Below are 20034 nucleotides of genomic sequence, written 5' to 3' on the forward strand. Positions count from 1 at the left end.
CCACACTCACGGCAATTGTTCCATCTCTGCCTGAAATATCACATCCCAAGACACTTACATATCTCTACCTACAATCATAAAATAAAATGCAACTTCTAAAGCATTTGAAGATTTTCAAATGTGGTTAGTATTTAAACAGTGCTCAGTGGTTTTCAGTTAAGTTAGATGCCTGTCTTCCTTAGAAATTTTAAAAATCCATCTTATGTCAAAGCTCTAGAATGTAACTTTCTCAATCATATTAACAAGGTCCCCCTCTAATTTAATTCTTGTAGGTATTTGCCCTTTTAAAATATGTGCAATAATGCAGAAAGCTAAGGTGTATATTTTCAGTTTGAACTTAGCAGATCTATAAGCAAATCAGTTAGCATTGCAGCTGCCAGTTCGCTTATTATTTAAATACAGAAAAATATAACTCAAATCTCACACATTTAAAGCATAATTGTCATGTTTGATTGGTATGGTTGCTCCTTCCTCCTCACGCCCTGCCCCCGCTCCAGCCCGGGGTCCCTCCCACGGGAGACAATCCTCTACACGCTCCTCCGGCGTGAGCCCTTCCCCCGGCCGCAGCCCCTCACCCCCTGCCCCGGCGGGGGTCCCCCCCGGTGGGTGCCATCCTTCAGGCCCAGCCTGCTCCGGCGTGGGCCCCCCCCGGGTCACGCGTCCTGCCAGCGACCCTGCCCCAGCCTGGGCTGCCCGGGGGGTCACAGCCCCCGTCGGGCACCCCCTGCCCCGGCGTGGGGCCCTCCCCAGGCTGCAGGTGGGGCTCTGCCCCCCCGATACCCTCCGTGGGCTGGGGGCACAGCCTGCCCCGCCGGGGGCTTCCCACGGGCTGCCGGGAACCTCTGCTGGGCGCCTGGAGCCCTCCTGCTCCTGCTGCACCGGCCTGGGGGGCGGCGGAGGGGTTGCTCTCACACGGTCCCCTCCTCTCTCTCACTGGCACAGATCTTTTAGATTTGTTTTTCCCCTACTTAACACGCTATCCCATAGGTGCTACCACCTTCGCTGATGGGCTCGGCCTCGGCCAGTGCTGGTTCCGTCTCTGAGCCAGCTGGCATCGGCTCTGTCGGACATGGGGGCAGCTTCTGGCACCTTCTCACAGAAGCCACCCCTGCAACCCCCCTGCTACCAACCCCCTGCCACGCAAACCCACGACACATGGTACGGTGAGCTCTACGGTCAAACACTGGAGAGGGTTCCTGCCTGCACAGGTGTACGCAATATATCCACCCGGACAAACCAATTACTTCAGCATCGGCATTCTCATCTCTCCTATGTCAAAGGAGATTTTTCAGAACAGCAGTTGTTACTTTACAGGAATTGCTACAAAACAGAGGACAGAGACATCTTTGATGTAGAGGATGGCTCCTGCCTCTTTCTACCCAATTTGCTCATCTTCAAGCAACACATCATTACTCAACTTTGAGTAATAACATTTAGATAGACAAATGAAACTGATTTTGACATTTGGAGACTTCAGCCTGGAGAATATAACAGAATTTGGCCAGATGTTCCTTTCTCCAGCTTCCTGCTGGGATTGACAATTATTAGCGGTTTCACTTCAGACATGATGAAACCACAGCTGCTTGGTCTCTAGCAGACAGAGAGGCAAATCCCAGGTATCACACAGCACTGATCACAAGCAAAGGCACCCCAAAGAAAGTGAAGGAGCATGCAAACACATACATCAATGCAATTTTGAAAGAGACAAATATAATTTGGGAGCATGTGTCAGGTACAGTGGGGAAAAAACACCCGTCAAACCAAAAAGACTGGAAATGAACGTAAAGTCCAAGCAGGAGTAGCAAAAAGGTCTGTAAGACGGAACAGTTTCTTCTGCAGAGATGACCTGGGAACTACCAGCAGCTCACAACCTCAGCTAAGAGTCAGTAGTGTTCAAACAGCTGACCCAGCGTCTCGTAATTTGTATTTTTAAATTTATTTTTTTTAGCCTAGCAAGATTGTTAAGCATTGCTGCAAGACTCAGATTTAGTTACAACTGGCAGGAGGACCTGCCACACAGCTGCCCCTCGGGCAGTCCCAGGCGAGAGGGAAAGGGATACTCAGTACTTCTGGCATGACTGCCACCCGACATATCAAGCCTAGAAACCCATGTGCAGAGCCACGATACAATTAACACCTCTGCCAGCTTTTTATATCCCTTTCAAATCCCACACGATTGGAAAAAAGCGAGCTAGTGCAAACCACAGTCCAGAGGATGTACTATGAAAAGATTAAGTGTCATCTGCATGATCTACAGCTGGCCTTCCACCAGATCCATGCGTAACCCCCTGTAAAAGCCCCCCAGGTGATGGCTCACACTCTCCCTTCTGTTTCCGTGCTACTGAGCATGAAAAATAGCTTCGCAGTGTAAGCTGCAACAGGCTGGCAGGGAGTGAAGATGGAAAAAACCCAAGACTTGCAGAGGCTCCTGTGAAGTACAGGAAAACATTATAGGATCTGAGAATGTCTTCTTCAACCATACAGAGTTCTAAGTTGAGATAATTACTGCACCAAGTGCCAGGTGCGTGTTTTCTTGCCTGTTGTTAACTTTCCCTACCATCTGTGCCCTTGTTATGAGCTAGGCTTATGCATCCCTTTCCTTAATTCCACTTCAGTTCTAGACAAAAGGTAAATTACACTTGGCTAACTCCAACTAAGACTTTATTCTTTATGGAAGGTGGGGAAGAGCAAGCAGAGGGGACGCACCCTGGAAAGATGCAGTGTTCTTCAAATATTTTGTGCCAAAAAAACACGATAGGTCTACCCAGCCCCCCATTTTTTTTGGTTCTCCACACCACCACCTTTCCAAACAGACTGCTGAAGTACTGCTTAATGCATAGCAAATGTCAAACAAACAAATCTGAGAGTTTGACTCTGGACCGCTTCCCCTCCTCCCCCAATTAATGGAAGTTGCACGTGTCAAATGGGGAAAGCGATTTGAAGAGATGTACATGCCCTTTTACAAAGAATAAGTACGCTTCAATATTTTAAAAATATAGCTGGCAACAACAGAGTTTGCTGAAAAGCAGGTAGACTAGCAACGGCCTACCAAAACCAGGTTGTACCGTACTGGTAATACACTAGCCAGGCATGATGACTAATGGGAATGGCTTCCATTTCGCTCGCCATGCTATTATGAGATGTACAAACATGAGGCTATCAAAAACATTCATGCACAGAGTGGTCCCAAAGGAGCAGTGGCAGAACTCAGGAAAAACACCCGTGTTCTGGCAGGCATATGAAAGAGTAGTATTTTAATCAAAAACCCATTAAACTCTCCTGTAAGTTTACTGAATGCCTTTTCCTAGTGACAATTTCTACTAGGAATAAATCCAGGTGCACAGAGAAAGAGAAGCTCAGCCATTGCTTGCTTATTCCAGGACTGAAGCGAGAATTTCACATGGCAGCTACAAAAGCGGACTGCAAAACGATCTTATGGTGTCGACTGCTAAGGTTTTCCTGCTGACAGCTCTAACCCACTTTCCTTCAATAATGTCTCAATTACTCCAAAAGTAATTAACTGTCACATGGATGACTAAGTCAGGCATGAAACATCTGATTCAAAAAAACAGCTGTGTGTGAAAAACGTAAAATTCCATTAAGGAATGGGCAGAACCACAACCCTAACTCCATGGTATATTCCTTAGCCAGATGCTGCACCTAGGTTTTAATTTAGAAGTTGACCAAAATAATGGATTAAAAGGAAATCTGAAAGCCATGAAAAATCGAGACTTTACTACCGCCCTTCCAGCACATGGTATCTGCCTGTGTGAGTTTTTTTTTTTTTTAAGTATAGAAACAAGAGAAAAAGTGACATCTTTTAGATATTAAAACATTTATCAAGTTATTATGAAGAAATAATATTCACTAAGCCTGTTTTAGAGAAAACAATCTTAAACTGTCACTTAAGACAATAGAAAGGTATCTTCGTTTAGGGTTTTCAGAAAGGCAAACTTGTGCAAAAAAATCAGTTTCAGCAGAGCAATAGAAAAAAAAATTAAAATCACTAATCACTTCAGAAAATTTTGATCAGAGCTGAATTGTTTGATAGTTGAAGAGTTTTACCTCCAAATCATCTCTTCCCAATGAACCTCCCTTGGCACGCGCCTATTTCCACAAAACCACCCTGCCTCAGTTTCCCTCAGATGGCAGCACATTCCCTGCTGCTCTTTGCTGTCATTTGCAATAGATGTTGCTCTGTTCGAGGTGACAAGTAAAAAAAGATTGGGGCCACACATCTCCAGCTAGGTTGCACAGTCTGCGCTCATTATCATCTAGTACCTTAACTGTGGTCAAATGACACACACACCAACTGCAAGAGAACTATTTCTACCTCTAGGGACACTACACAGTATCTGTTATTCTCCAAGCTAAATCTGTTTTGGGGTCTACTTAGATATGACAGATGCGACTGCTCTAAACACACAACACTTCCCAAACGAAGAGCAATGCACATATTATCACCAGGCAAAAGATCCAAATTTCCTACGGTTTTATCTTCTCAGTGTATTAATTCATGAGCAAGCAGCATCGCGCAGCTACGTCCGAGTTGCAGAGAAGTCCTCTTCACATCCAATTTTCCAGTTGAGTAGACTTTTGGTTCAAGAACGTCCAGCATTGTGACAGAAGTCAATATTATTAAGAAATTCCCTCTCCTCAGTGCTCTTCTCTTTGCATAACCCATCAGAAGGTTTAATCAAAGTTCAATTCTACTTACTGAATCCTACTTGTATTTCAGGCTTAATTATCTAAACCATCATTACCCAAACTGGATCAACACTCCTTCCAGGGAGCTCTCTCTGTGGCACGTGTCACCCAGGACCTGCAGCTCTCCAGCACGTCTCCCATCAGCTCACCTCTCTCTCCTGCCACCCTAGAGCTCCTTCTTTCTTCCAGGCAGACTGCAGCCTCAGGGAGATAGAAGGCAGTAAAAGGTGGCAATCCTTAGCAAGACTTTTTAACAAAAACTACTGCAAACAGCGGTACTGGAGAGCAGTGGTACTAAAGAGCTAAGCAACATGTACTAATTTATTTGGATAATACTGGATGAACTGAGTCCATTTATTTTATTTTTTTTTTTTTTTTTTTTTTTAAGATCTAGGTCATTAAATATATACTGTGAATATCACCTGCTCAAGTGGAAAACCTTTTAAACCAGGTGTGGTGATCTCAAGAGAGGCACACATAGCAAGGGTTCTATTCTGGTAACATGGCATTATGTCCAAGAGACCAGCAGAAGTTTCCCAAATGTGGCTATCGTGTAAGTTCGTGAATCGCCCACATCCTCATAACTCACTGCATGTCACTATTATGCTAGCTAGGTGGCAAGAAAAAAAAACCCACATGAGAAAATGGGCAACCACAGCTTTGCCTAGCTCTCTTTGAAAGGGAAAAAAATAAAATTGAAAAGCTTCTCAACCACCATGTAAAGCAGGATTATTTTAGCATCTGCCAATCGAGTCCGAGGAGAACAATTCTATTTGGGTTGTAGCTCTCACTTGTGAAAGGCTAACTTTGGTTAGTTTTCCATGGGACATATTTGCTCTCACTCTGTTTCCACTGATGTTTTGAGTAGTACCCAAGTGGAAAATAGAATTAACATGTTGAGTAAGCTTTATTCCTCTTTAATTTGTTATTGCTATCATTAAGTGTCTTTTATTTTACTTTGGCTAATTGTTACAGGAACAGGAATAGAAATGTTATAAATCTTCAAGTTGATTGTTCCACAGTACAGTTTTTTCATGGGGCGAGTCTCTTTCATTTGTAACAGAGGAGTCAGAGAGTGCTGGAACCCGGAGGCATTAGGAAAGTGAAGAAACCCAGTAACACTCTTACTATTCACCAAGGGATATAAATGAAGTTTGTTTCTGTTTTGATATATGAGAATCAGCAAAGCAGGTAAATTTTCAGAACCAGTTGGCAGACATCAGGCACAGACTGTTACTCAGACATCCACGTACTGAGAAAGCACAAGCTTTTGGAAGACCCTATCAACAAAACAATTTCTGTGTGCACGGTACCTCACTAGCAGTAAGGTTTCTCCCTGCCTCTTCTTGTCTTTGTCACTCAACAATACCATGACTAATACTGCTTTTAACTGTGAAGTTAGTTATCTACCTATGAATTTTAGAGAAGGTCAAAAATTCAGCAAACTGTAGTTTTAAACTTCTTTTACTAAACCTGAATAACTGAACATCTTCAGGTTCCAGTCCAACTACATGAAGGTGAATCCAACTGACTGCTTGTTAAACCTACTTCATCAGTAAACCCTTCTACAAACTTACCTGCAGTGGTCCTAGCACGAACTGCTAGCTTTCTTCTGTGTTTTCCCTTGTTTCTTATTTAATAGGCTATTTGCCTTTTAACTGGATGTCACAGATTCGCAGGCAGCATTAACATCTGCCAAAGCCTGTATAAACAGAATATAGCCGTTTGGAATTTCTTTCAAAGTCTGTATATTAAGAGATATGTCCATGTTTTTATTTTTGGTTGCCTTTGGAAAGTCTTAATTGCTGCTGCTATGCAGTCAGTCAGTGTTGTAAAAGCAGCAGCAAACCGTACCCCCAAACCCGGTTTCTAAAAACAAAACCATCATCACTTTAGTCTTTATACCAACTTTTAGTTTCAACTCTCCATCTTCCAACTCACCTTCCAGGAAGGGTGCGGGCACTTCTTCCAGAAAGCCTGTCACAGCTAAGTTGTGACATTCTGCTAACCTTGCTAAACAGGTTCTGCATTTTTTTTTCTTCAAATAATTTAAACCAGGGACAGAAAATGTTCGGTCATTACTACAGGTAATCTCAGGCACTGATAGCAGAGAAACATCCTTGAAAGAAAAAAAAAAAAAAGAAAAAAGAAAACCCAGTCTTAAAAACTTCCTAGCAGCCCACCGTTTTCAGTTAGCAGCTCTATCTCCCAAAGCAGCTTTCCAAATCCTCTGTAAAGCTTTATCTGTTTGAAGTTGATGCTTTGCTTTTATCTGGATCACAGAAGTGGATCTTTCTCATTACAGCACGGCCCGTAGGACAGAATTTATAAGGTCAAACTAAGGTGCACACAGAAAAATCCCATTAAAGCCCCCAGCATGATGCACACTGCAGAGATATTCAGTAACGAAGGACTAGGGGCTTCCGAGGTTGTCTGTCTTGCTCAGCTGCTCTCTGATGGGTAGAACTAGAAAGATCGTTTCACAGCTTAGCTAGCGAAATGCTTAAAAGCACTGCAGAAGACAAAGATTAACTAAGCAACAGATCATAGAAAGGGGAACCCCCCCGTAGTTTAGCATCTAAATAAGAAGCGGAGCTGTGAGCAACTGCGCTGTTCAGGTGGGTTTATTTATCCTCACGTACACAGGCTTCAGGCACAGATCTGCAGGCAGGAGCACGCAGGCCAGCCTTCAGTTTTATCTGACTATTAAAAAAAACTTTTATGAATCACTCATCAATCTTAGCACCTCTGACCTTCGGCTAAATATAATATAAATTACTTAAGCATGAATAAAGATTGATAATTGGTAGTTGAGAGTATTCCTTGCAAGAAAGGATAACTATCTGATTAAATATTAAAAACTACCATACATTCAATGCTGGTTCAGAACTCCAGGAGCTCATTCTTAAGCTCATAACAAAAACCATATTTACCTAGAAAAAAAAATGATTTATAGCCAAAGCAGTCCTTTAAGTCATTTCCCATTCAATAGTGTAGAAGTAATTATGGGATATTAAAGATAATAGGATCACAATCCCAGTCGTTAATCTACAAGTGTATTTTTATAGAAAAACTGAGTTGAACTACAATACATTCAGTGAATACAATATGCATTTCTAAATGGTATCATGACTATATGGCATTTTGCAAATGCATGGTGCAAGCTGGAAAATTTCAGTGTGCCTCCAGTATGGGTGTGTATACGAACACATATGGGTGCACCTCTGAGTATAAATACTGGAGACATACATGTGTACACACTTTCATAACACTGCTACTATCTACCATGCAGGTTCCTTGGTTTTGCAAACAAAGAATCTCTCCCATTAAATGTATAGTTACCACCTATAACTTGGGGTAGACAAACTTTTATTCTCTTAGAAACAGGGATGCTGTAACCACCATGTATTTGTTTCCCCTTTACTGTATGCAAGTTTTACAAAAGGAATTTATAAAGGGAATTAAGGGTCCTAAATATTGCTGGTGCTCAAGAAAAGCCTTTTTTCTTTAAGGATGTGAAATCACACACATTAAGCAATGTACCATAATATAATTTCATATTACTTCGTGCATCTGACCATTGACCTGAAATTACCAATCTCAGCTATTGTTTTCTTGATATCCTCCTAGATATGCATCATAGACCAAATCAGATATTTTTAGCATGCTTTAGCAGCTCTCTATTAACAACAACAATTAATACATTTTAAGGCCCATAACAACTCTTTGTCTATAGCGGGCACATTGCACCTGCACCCCGTTTCTGCCATGCCTGCACATCAAGCACCTGGGCACCACGACTGCTGCAGTGAAGCTTTAACTTGTACGTAGTTTTTTTGCATTTCTCAAGGATAATCTACACGTTCAACATTTAGAAAGAAAGGAGCAGGGAGAAGACGAGCAGTTCTAGGACTGGGGACAGATGAGCGACAGCCTTTAGGTAGCAGGGAGCTCCGGTTGTCAGAAACAAGGGAATCCTGTCAGGGCACACAAGAAGTTCAAACACGTGCTCTGACAAGGAGCCAATAACAAACTGCTCTGCGCATCGTGTCCGGCAAGAAATACCAGGGGGAGAATGAGCGGTGTAAGCAGGACAGCAGGCAGCCACCAGCTGGGCTTGCCAACTGTATGAAGAGCTGCATCTGTACATGCTTTTCACTTTTCTGCCCCTGATTCACTTGTTAGAATACCTTTTAAAGTATATTTATTGGTCACGTTTCCTGCAATATTTAATTCTCAGAATTACAATTAGGAAACTTAAGTAACTGATTGTGCTGTCAAGATTAATCCTGTGTTATCCACCTGCTAGGTTGGAAAAAGCCACTTACCATCGAGGGGCTATTGCCATAGCATGCTGTGTGCCACTGGCTACCAGATCAACTCCCACTCCTGTAAAGTTGTTTGAAACTCCAACACCTTTATCAAATGACCCTCCTCAGGATTTCTATTTATTCAAGTCTCTTCAGGACATTTTCCTTCTGGTTGAATGATACCAAACTCTCTCTTCTTGTTGCAGTTGTTGTTTTTTGGGGGGTTTTGCTGCTTTTTTTTTTAAATAATAGCTATTATTTACCTTTTTCTTTTACACATTTTCAACTTTTTTTTTCATTTTCAGCTGTTACTGAAGGCTATGTAAACTCTGTACAGGCCTCTGCACTGCTCGCCCTTTGCATTCTTTTTCTTCCTTTCTTGCCTTGCACGTCAATGTTTATACTAACAAAATGTGTGCAAGTATTGAAAAATATAAAGTTGGAAAGGGCCTCAAAAAAATCATCCAGTCCAATATTAATATCTGAAAGTACTAGTCACTCTAGAAACATATGAAGCTCCCACAGTTAACTACATATCAGACAATCAAAATACTGTGAATATGACTCAAGAATTGATTCATATTCTTCCAACTTCTGGTTTCCATAGTACCGAGAACATTATACGAGAATTTTGCTTAGTCTGTCAATATGCTATATTTCTACAATTCCTTTTGGCAAAGGACAAAATTAGCAGTCCATCCCCCAGCCTGCTTATTTACCATCTAATACCGATAACTGTCACGAACTCCATTAATCAGTCCAATGCCAACTGCTGACATTTCATCTGCAATGTCAATTTTTATACAGTTGAACAGTCTGAGTTTCAGATAATCAGGCTTAAGCATTTTAATGATCAAAGACTATAGGTTTATTCTCGAAAGTAATATACATCACTAAGCTAGAGAAATGGTAGCAGATCACCAAGACTTGCACATCACTGATATCACTGTAGAGCGTTCATACTGGTCATATACTACTGTGAAATCAGTCTTGCACCTTTGGGGTTTTTTTGCATGTAATTGTCTCATTTGCTATTAAGTTTTAATAGTAAAGCCTAACTGTAAAATCAGGTGCTGTGTTGCAGGACAATTTCAGCTATTGGAATACAAGCTTCTGCCCAGCTGATGTGACCACGGGTAATACACTTCTTAGCTACAGGCAAAAGATAAAGTACTTCACCCCATTATACAATATACAAGTACCTAAATTTTGTTGAGTCCATCCCAAGTTAAAGAATTTCCTTCTCATCTTCCTCCTTAAAAAAGGGTCCTAACACCATTTTAACAGCAGGTCCCAAATCGCTAACACACACTGCCATCTTTGCTTCTTGAAACAATTTTTGAAACCACTTTCAACACAAACGTGTGTACAATGCAAGAAAAAACTGCACGGTGTTACGCTTAGTTCCTACTCTACTGCAGTTTAAAGTGTTTAAACATCACAAATCACACATCAATCCCTGATTGCTCACAGTCTGTCTCTGTAAGCAGCAAACCAAATCCACCCTTTCAGCAACTGCCACTACTTGCTCATATTATTTTCCCTAAAGCTGCTAAAATACACACTTCCATCCACCTACGCTCCAACAGCCTCGTACAGAAAAAACTGTAGCCACAAATAAATGAGCCCTCAGCAGACAGATAGAAGCATTTCCAATTACACAGGAAACAAGGAAAGAGTCAGCTGTGTTATATATCGCACTCCTTTTATTTAGATAAATCTAACTGAAGTGTGATACAACTTTTTTATTATAGAAGTGTGTAATAAAAATAAAGCCTTTGCTGCTGCAATCCTGCAGTTGGGATTCCAAACTTATTCCCACTGGGGTCTTCCAGCTACTGTTGAGGTACACTGGCACATGATTTAGCATCTTCTTTCCTAAAAAAAACCAAAAAACCCTGTACAAAGATTTTGCCAGTTGGAGAATAAAACAATACTGAAAAATCATATCTATTATTCTTCCCAGCAAGATATTATTATCACCTAGTAGTCTCACATAATCCCAAACCATCTTTATTACCTTCCCCACATCACACGAAACAACAGAATCCAATTTTGTCGTGAGTCTCCATACCCCAGTGCAGCAAAAACATCCAAACAGTACTATCTCAAATCTAGGCAAACTTAACATATTCTTCTGTGTGTGTATACATACACAAATCCAAGAGTTCACCGTTTCTGGATATTTAGGAACAGTTACCAACAGTTCAATCTAACATTTAAATTTAACATTTCCAGAAGTTATATGCACAGAATTTTCACTGAAGGCTGTACGTCTGCTGTGCGTCCTTCACTGAAAGGGTTATAAAAAGTGACCGTGGATCCTTCCTGTTTTTGCGGACTGTTATCTTTCCTCTCAGGGCCTCTCCTGCAAAAATAAAAAGGAAATTACTAAGCTGGCAATATTGAATTATGCACAGTAACAGCAAAGGTGTATTACATACCGCTGTGTTGCATGAGAAGCTGTTTCCAGCAGTCTTGACAACAAATAAATGTCAAACTAATTGCAATTAAAGCTGGCGAGGTGCCGAGTTGTGTGACATCTTACTTCTCAGGTGACCCACTCAAACAGCTAACATGCCAGTTATTCTCATTGTGATTGGGGAAAAACACTGTATTCCTTGGACACGTTGCCCTCTTCTTCTATCAGGTTGAGTTGGCTCTCCACATCCGTACCTAGCATCTCCAGGCACACACACGTCTTCGCTGGAGAGGGACTAAGTGCCATTGTACTATTTCGCCCTCACTCCCAAGCTTAGAAAATATAAACTATTTTCTGATCAGATTATATACAGTATATTTGAGTTCTTGAACATAGGTTTCCATCCTTGAAGCAAATTATTAGCAGAAATAGAAGAGTATGGAAAAAGGAAAATTGCTAGTCCAAAAAATTTAGTATTGCGTTATTCCTTTGCCAAGCTCCCTCACTTAAATGCATCACTGCTATCGACTTTGAGTAAAACCAAATAACCACAAAAACCTATTCCACTTCCTACTGCATATGCCATGTCATTTAATTTTCATTTAAGCATTTCATTTAAGCTGCAATTTTTTAGGTGATGTTTTTATCTGGTAGGAAACATTAACACAGAAACCTCCATGGCATTTCAAGTTTGCACATCCTTTACAAACTACCAGGCTTTCTTGACCATAACACTTGATATATACGTGTGCTTCAGCCAAAACCAGAGAGAACACTTTTCGACACAGAAGGAAAGAGCTGAGAGACATTTAGAGAGGCACAACTCTCGCTTTTGGTGTTCCTAAGTAAAAGCTTTTGTCCTAGAGGAATTCCAGGCCTCAAAGTCTGTTTTTAACATTTTGTCTTTGCCTGCGCTGATCAAGCCTGGTTCCATCCCAACAGCAGCTACAGTTCCACAGCACATCAAGTTCTTCCACATTTATTCTTTATGTAATTCAAACATCTGTTCTAGCTTTTAGAAGCACTTTCAGATTCTAGAAATAAATGAGGAGAAAAAGTAAACTTGCTGTGCCAGCTTCAGAACTTGTATACGTTCGCTAAGAAGAGATGTTTTAATTTCACACAAAGACTAGACATTATTTGTGGACCTGTAAGTCCAATGTCATGATCTAACAGTCCATTTTATCATCATGCAAACGTACTCAACGGATACTATGTGAAAAGCCTTTACAGCTATGCGACTTTCTGAATCTTTATACAGGACTAAATGATGGGACGATGATGTTCTCTATGGGCACAGCTGTACCTCACTTCTTTTTTCCCCACATCTAAGATCCTTACAAGACGACAGCAGAAAGCTAGATTTACAGATATTGGGAGCTCCAGGAACTGACTCATGCTATATAAACTTAAGACGAGAGTTACAAGTCTCTGTCCATCACATAACAGTCACACAAACTGAAATCCACAGCCAATTTCAACCAGTCACAGGGTTTACTACTGGCTTATTTGAAAGCTTTATTTAAAAAGCAGGTTTGAGAGACTAAGCTTTCAACAAGGCTCTTGATTTCTAGATGCTTAAGGAGCTACTTTCATTAAAAATATTCCCATTTTTTAATATTAAGCCCAAATTCACTGAGAAGGTGTTAGAGGAGGACATTAAAGAGGATTTAGTTTTCTTTTTAGCTTTTACCTGCTTCTCCCCACCCCCATCCTAACAAAAAGCCAACACATTCCTTATTTCCTGGGTTGTGCTGCAAGGTTCTTCCCAACTTGTGTGCCTGGCTGGGAAAGCCGGGGGGTAACAAAAAGAAAAAAGCCTCAAGTCTCTACAGAGCAAAGAGACGGGACAGAGTTTCATAGATTTCCCTTAATCATTTGGGCTACACTGCCCCCCCGTAAATACTGGAAAGAAGTTAATAAATTTCAAAAACATTAGTGTGGCTATGAATCTAGTACTTGAAAGTTTTGGCTTCGTATCTTCAGTTTCATGGAAAGATGAAAACAGAGATAAAAGACGTGGAAGCAAACCGCAGACTTATATGCAAACTGAAATTTCTTTGTTCATACAGACATACATGACCACGTAGCGGTGTCAATTATGTACGAAAAGATTACTTTTTCAATACTTCAGTGTTTGAAATATATACACGGCTATTTCAGTAAGTCTGTATGAAGAATGGCTTCACAGTTTTGGCTTCTAGACTAAAAGCCTGAAGTCAGAATGTAGCAACAACCCTTTAAATAGAAATGACTAAATTTGTACGCGTTTTGAACTACCTGAAATACTTCTAGTACACCGTGCAGCAGAGATTGCATCAAACTCAGATTAGCACAGGCATCATTTCAGACTTGTCACATAAAGAGCTCAGGATACAACTAGAAGCTGAACCCAAATACTTTCAGGTTAGTATTTTATATTTTGTTTCTTTACAGACAAGTGAATTTCAACAGCCTGGACCACAGACAGGCAGAACAGATTTTTACTTTTTACATCTGACAATGTGTGAGGTTTTTAAATAATACCAAATTTATATTAGAAAAAAATCCCACCTTTAGGCTAACAGCATTAGCATTTTCAAGTGAGGTGTCTGAAATGACGTTCCCCAGCAAAAGGCTGATTTTGAAGTTGGAGGATCTTTGTTTTCTATGACCAGTTGGGGGACCACACGAGAATCAGGCTATCTTCTTTGGTGGCCTTCAGTCTAATACTCAAAAGGTCAGTTACAGCACAAATTCTTATGCAACTTCTATGTCATTGCAAAAACTCTGGAATGACTAATTCTGTTCCCATAGCCTGCCTCTGGCTTGATGATCAACATACACACTGCATTCTTTTTATCTTTACGAAACTACACGCTCAGTGAATATTCTAATATCTGAAGAAAAAATAATCCACAAATACCGATGTTGCCTCATATTGCAAGGCAATATTACCTATACAGACTTAATAGTCTTGGTTTTAACGAGCTTACTGGGCAGATGTGTCTTTATTTCACTACGCTTTTGTGAAGATTGCTGCTTGCGGTTACTAGAAAACACTCATCTCTATCTCCAGTCCTTAGTAAGACCTGTAATTTAAGCTGAAGTTTTCAATATTGCAAAAATGAAAACAATTAGTATCTTCAAACTAAGCTGGTTTCAAATTCAGTAAGAATTTTACAATTCTGCATTTGAGAAAAATCTCAGTGGCATCCACAAACAGTAAATTGATAGAAGACCCACATTCTAAATAATAAATGCAGGACATTTTGTCAAAGGCTGCAGTATAAACATTGAAGAAAATTTTTCAAAAAGAATGACTGTGGTACCAATACTGTACAAAACATCAAAAAATATATGTATTCTTTGATAATTTTGTATTTTTTTTCATTATTTAACAGTTCATTGGAGATTCCACTTCAATTCTGATGCAGCTTTATTATTAGGTCACAAATGACTCACATAAAACAACATGTTTTGCAAAGAAATGCAAAAATTAAATAAACTGTGAACCCAGAGACGGGTTTGCCAGGTAGAAGGCCAAAGTGAAGATGAAAGGGTGCTATAGCTTCTCTCCTACTAGGAAATATAGTCTAGTTTGTACATTCAGATTTTCAGAACTGCTACAAAATGAATTATTTGATCTATTTTAACATCCTACGATGTTTTTTAAAACATTCAATAAGCCTAAAGAGCCTCCGAGAACTAAAATTCCAAAATTTCACTTAATCTATATTTCAATCTTACCATTTAGAAGATTAAATACAAACCAATAAATGAAGTAAAAAAAAATATCTTATTTCATAAATTACAGCTGACTTCATACAACGGAACCCTCAGATTCTGTTTGCAAAGGCAGTTAATGAAACAAAACATTCCATTTTGCACAGCTATTTCTTACGCAGTAACCACATTAAATTTGCCTTTCGAAACAGTCTTTTCTGAGGGCCAAAGCAAACAGCAGTGCAACCAAGTAACAGAAAGGCAGTTCTGAACAATTAATCAATGTCATGTAGATGGAAGAAGACTGATGTTTTTTCACCATTCTGCTGTCCTGTGAGCTGTCTGGAGGAAGCCACTTCTGGGACTCAGCTGCATCACCTTGCTCTTATCACGCTCAGCTGAATCCGAGTAAACTGCACAGTGCCATTGCAGTTTGATTAGGACAAAACCGAATCCATTACAAACCCCTTCCTGCATTTTTATTATCCCTTGGGGAGTCCTGGAATTTGTGCCCCCAAGAAAAAACAAACTAATTCAGCAGAAGTGCTGCACAAGCTTGCTAGCCACTGGAAAAAATGCATCCCTATGTCCATACTGACCCACTGCCAAATAATACATGTCTGATTACATGCTCTACAGTACACGCTGTATAGGTGCTTTGTAGTTAATTTTCATTCTTTTACCATCAGTGGAACTATAAGCAGTTTTTCACTTACGTTTGTGCAGTACAATCACCCACACCTCCAGCCTGCCATCTGTGAGCTAAGGTGCCTCTCAGTGCAAAAGCTCTATTGCTACAAGTGCTGAGGCCCAACAAATCCAATATTCTCAGTCTATAACCTGATTCACCTAAAAGGATTTGACTGAACCCAAAGATTCCACGCAGTCTCCTGCATACATACTCACAGCATCTACTTAAAGCTCAAAATGATGCGTGGCAATGAGTTTGTGATGTGAAGAACTACCCTGCCTTTCAGTACAACTCTGTGTCCCCTCCCTCTTTGATTATAGAGGAGATTGAAAGAGTTAATGAAGGTAGCCAGCAATCAAGGTCTTCCAGGTTTCCTTCTTTTCTTCCACTTACGAAGTTAACAGTGAGACAAGCAAGAACATGGTACTCAAAGCATTCTGTATCCAGAACCCCATAAAAATGTTAAAACCTTATAAATGCTCTCACAAGAGTTGTTTCAAAGGGAGCTGCTAGAAAACCGCAGTGGATTTGGGCTGAAGGCACCTTAACCACTGAACTGCTGGTGAGGAACACCTTTACAAATCCCCTAGACTGAGAGCCACAAACTTCTAGGTGGTAGTCATGCATGCGTTCAGTTACACAACAGTAAGCTTTGACACCACTCTTCACTATAAGGTTGTCCTCGTTTGTGGCTGACAACTGAAACCTTCTCTCGTTTTCCACTCTGCTTGAGATGAGCTGGACCCACTCCCTTACGCACCACTGAGGGCTAGCGTGCAACTAAACCCAGCGAGTCTATTCTAAAGCATTACTCCAGAAGAGTTGGTTAGTGAGTAGTTTCCATACCCCATCTACCTTCTGAAAATGAAAAGGAAAAATCCAAGACAAATAATTCGTGGTGGGACTAAGAGCATTTCCCTGAAACTTAGTAATTTATCCTTAATCCTCCCATTCATCATCTTAAACTGCAGGCACCTGCAGCTGTACATGGACTGCCACCTTCCCATTTGGCCACTTCTCTTACTGAATCCCCAGCCCAATGAGGTCCAACGAGCAGTTTCTGTACCCAGCAGTAATCACTGCCTGTCTGCATTGCCCATCTGATCTGTGACACCCTTCTTCCACCAGCTGGCTACTTTTATTAAGTAAGAAAGGAATGGCAAACAGCTGCCGTCAGACCACTGTTCACCCTCCTCTGAAACTACGCTAAGGTTCTGTCTTTTCCTTTCGTGCTCCAAGTATATTCTATGAAGAGTTTTTGTACCAAATTAGCATGTTTCAACTCCCCAAGACAAACTATGAACCAGCTACCGCGAAGAAGTCTGCACAGCCAACGAGCGAGGCAAGAGCACCGTATGGCTGCCTGAGATAACGTGCACACACAGCAAGTGACCAAAATTCCCAAGATAGCTCAAGTACCAGAAACAGTTCCGCTACAGGGAATGGTGAAGGTCAGACATGTGGTCCTCCAAAACGTTTAGCTGCAGCAGCCAAACTCTCTCACCTAGAATTAGTCTTAATTCACTACTTTCTGTAGTAGAGATGCTAAACCGTATAGCCTTGTCCCAATCTTTCTCAGCAGTTGTGACAAAATTCTAAGAAAGCTGGGGTTTTGTTGCTGTATGAGCCACATCCCCTTGCAGTCGCAAGACTTGGGGGGCGGGGCACAGAACGCCACAAGAAATGCAAGTTTTCCTGTCTAGATATAGAACTTCTATTATATTCCAATGATATATAACAGCCATGGGAAGAGATTCTCTCAATTTAGTGCCTGAAATACAAACTTAGAAACGCTTCCAAAAAGTCAGCAGGATAATTTTAAATCACCTATTTCCAATGATACAGCATAAGACATGAATGATTTAGTGTGACCTCAAAGTTCAAGTTTTAATAATTCCTACATTTTAAAAGCAAGCACCATTTTTGGATGTACCACTTCTAAGTAAACAAGTGACAGCGTTCTATAGTCACCATGTTGCAGCTGTAGACAGACAGAACATACACTAAAATCTCAATTAGGAACCAAATTATCCAATTGGGACGCACAATATTGAAGTATTTCAGTGTAAGATCACAACATTCAGACAGATTAATTGTGCCTGTGTTGTTTTCCTACTTTTAACAAAGCTCTCTAGGTAAACAAATTAAAATTTTTCAGTTTGTAAATTTACAAACAGCTACCCAATTATGGAGGCTGGGGAGCTAAAGATAATCAAGGATTTTACAGGGGCTTAGTCATGTGAATTCTACCTCAGTTTTGCTGTGCTAGTCCCTTTTAGCACCACAGAAAAACAAATCAAGGTTTTATTTCCACTGCAAGGCAATATCAAGAACACAGAACACTGGCAATATGCTGGTTTATTGCTAATGGAATTTGCCTGCATACAGATCTGGGTTTTAACTTAATGCACTGTTACGGAAAATATTCTGTAGCCCCTTTAAAATACTTTTTGTAAAAAATTTATATAATATATATTATATAGATTTATATTATATAAATATTTAGTAAATGCTTGAGACAACCAAATGAGAATGATATTCTGTATGTAATTTTTTATGAAACTTAGCAGGAATATTTCAACAAACAACCTAAGTAAAAGACTTACATTTGGACTGTTAACAAGAACAAGGTACTGCTTTGCATCTCAATTTCAGTTTTCAAAATAAAGACATTTTCAAACTATTAAAAGGGCTGCTAACTGAAGCCTTGTACTCTGTAGGGAGTCTACAACACAATACCCTTTTGTCTGAGAAACCCCAGTTGTTCTGGCAATAAAATATCATCTGCCTTCTTTCTCCAGCTTCTTTAATTTCACTGCTTGCTAAGCAGTTAAAGCACATGCAACACACTGACGCCGTTTTGTTTTCCTTCATCGTACATCCGCTTCAAGTCTCTTTGTCAGAGGCTGGGAGGAGGAAAACCAGCTTTTCAGAATATAAGAGGAGTAAGAGTCTATCCCCCACTCACACATCAAATTGAAACCAAATCATCCATAACACCTATAGACCAAGCTGTCTATCATAGTGAGGTATCAAGCTGAAATTCAGTGGTAACTCAGAAGTATTAATTAGGTGTAATTTCTATTGCCTCACTTTCCAGATCTCTGGACCTAGATTAAACCTCTCCCATTTCATCCCAGAGAATTTGTAAACATTGCACATGTAGCACAGGCTGCAGAGGGAATGGCAAAGGAGGAAGGATTAGTTGCGAGCCACATCTTTTGGCCCGTGACGGCTTGGTTCTGTTATCATTAGAATGGAGGTCAAAACATTAAATCTTTTTTATGGCTGAGAAACTAGATCTATTTTTACAACAAATAACCTGGCATCAAAGAGCTGAGAAAATCAGCTAGTTCACGCTGCTGGACAAAACTATTTTGCCATGGCTAAAGGAGCCTTTTCCTGTTAAACACCCAACAGGTTCAGATATCTGTAAGCTCAGCCTCTTTCACAGAGCAAATCCAAATACAATCAGCGCTTTATAATGACTTCAGGCATATCCCCAAAAGCCATAAAGCATCTCATAAGAGATTTTTTGTCAGTGTCACTGTTTTACTCGAACTAGAAATCTATGGGAATCATTTTCCTTTATGAAGGGAAAAACCCCACTGCCCCGTATGAAAGATGCTTTCCAAACAAGAAAACATTTTCAATGCACATTACACGACCAAATCTTTCTTTCACAGCCTATTAAAATACTGAAAGCAAATGCCACCACGGGTACGCTGGTCAGATTACTGCAAGACTCAAATCATACTATTTTCTATTTATTTTCCAATATTTACCATGAAAAGTGTGTGGCCAGCAGGGCCAGTGCCCGTCCCCCTGCGCTGGGCACTGGAGCGGCCGCCCCTCGAGCCCTGGGCTCAGCTCTGGGCCCCTCGTGCCAGGGGGACGCGGAGGGGCTGGAGCGTGTCCAGAGAGGGAGAACAGAGCTGGGGAAGGGGCTGGGGGCTCAGGGGGGACCTGATGGCTCCCGAGAGCTGCCTGGCGGGGGCTGTGGGCAGGGGGGGTCGGTCTCTGCTCCCAGGGAACAGCGACAGGACAAGAGGGAACGGCCTCAGGTGGCACCAGGAGAGGTTCAGGTTGGGGGTCAGGGAAAATGTCTTCACTGGGAGGGTGGCCAGGCACTGGGACAGGCTGCCCAGGGGGTGGTGGGGTCACCGTCCCTGGGGGTGTTTAAAAAAAACCATGTAGAT

The 20034-nt window shown here is 41.0% G+C and overlaps 1 protein-coding gene across 2 annotated transcripts in view; it reads right to left on the reverse strand.

Moving 5' to 3' along the window:
- Positions 1–10701: 10701 nt before the first annotated feature.
- Positions 10702–20034, reverse strand: part of PRMT3 (protein arginine methyltransferase 3) — a 63795-nt gene continuing 54462 nt past the window's right edge. For both annotated transcript variants that reach the window (XM_040608449.1, XM_040608451.1), the window contains one exon: positions 10702–11385. In XM_040608449.1, coding sequence (XP_040464383.1) covers positions 11276–11385 — 110 coding nt within the window. In that variant the 3' untranslated portion in view covers positions 10702–11275. The remainder of the gene's footprint in view (positions 11386–20034) is intronic.

This window comes from Falco naumanni, chromosome 10 (genome assembly GCF_017639655.2).
Source record: "Falco naumanni isolate bFalNau1 chromosome 10, bFalNau1.pat, whole genome shotgun sequence".
Taxonomy (NCBI): domain Eukaryota; kingdom Metazoa; phylum Chordata; class Aves; order Falconiformes; family Falconidae; genus Falco; species Falco naumanni.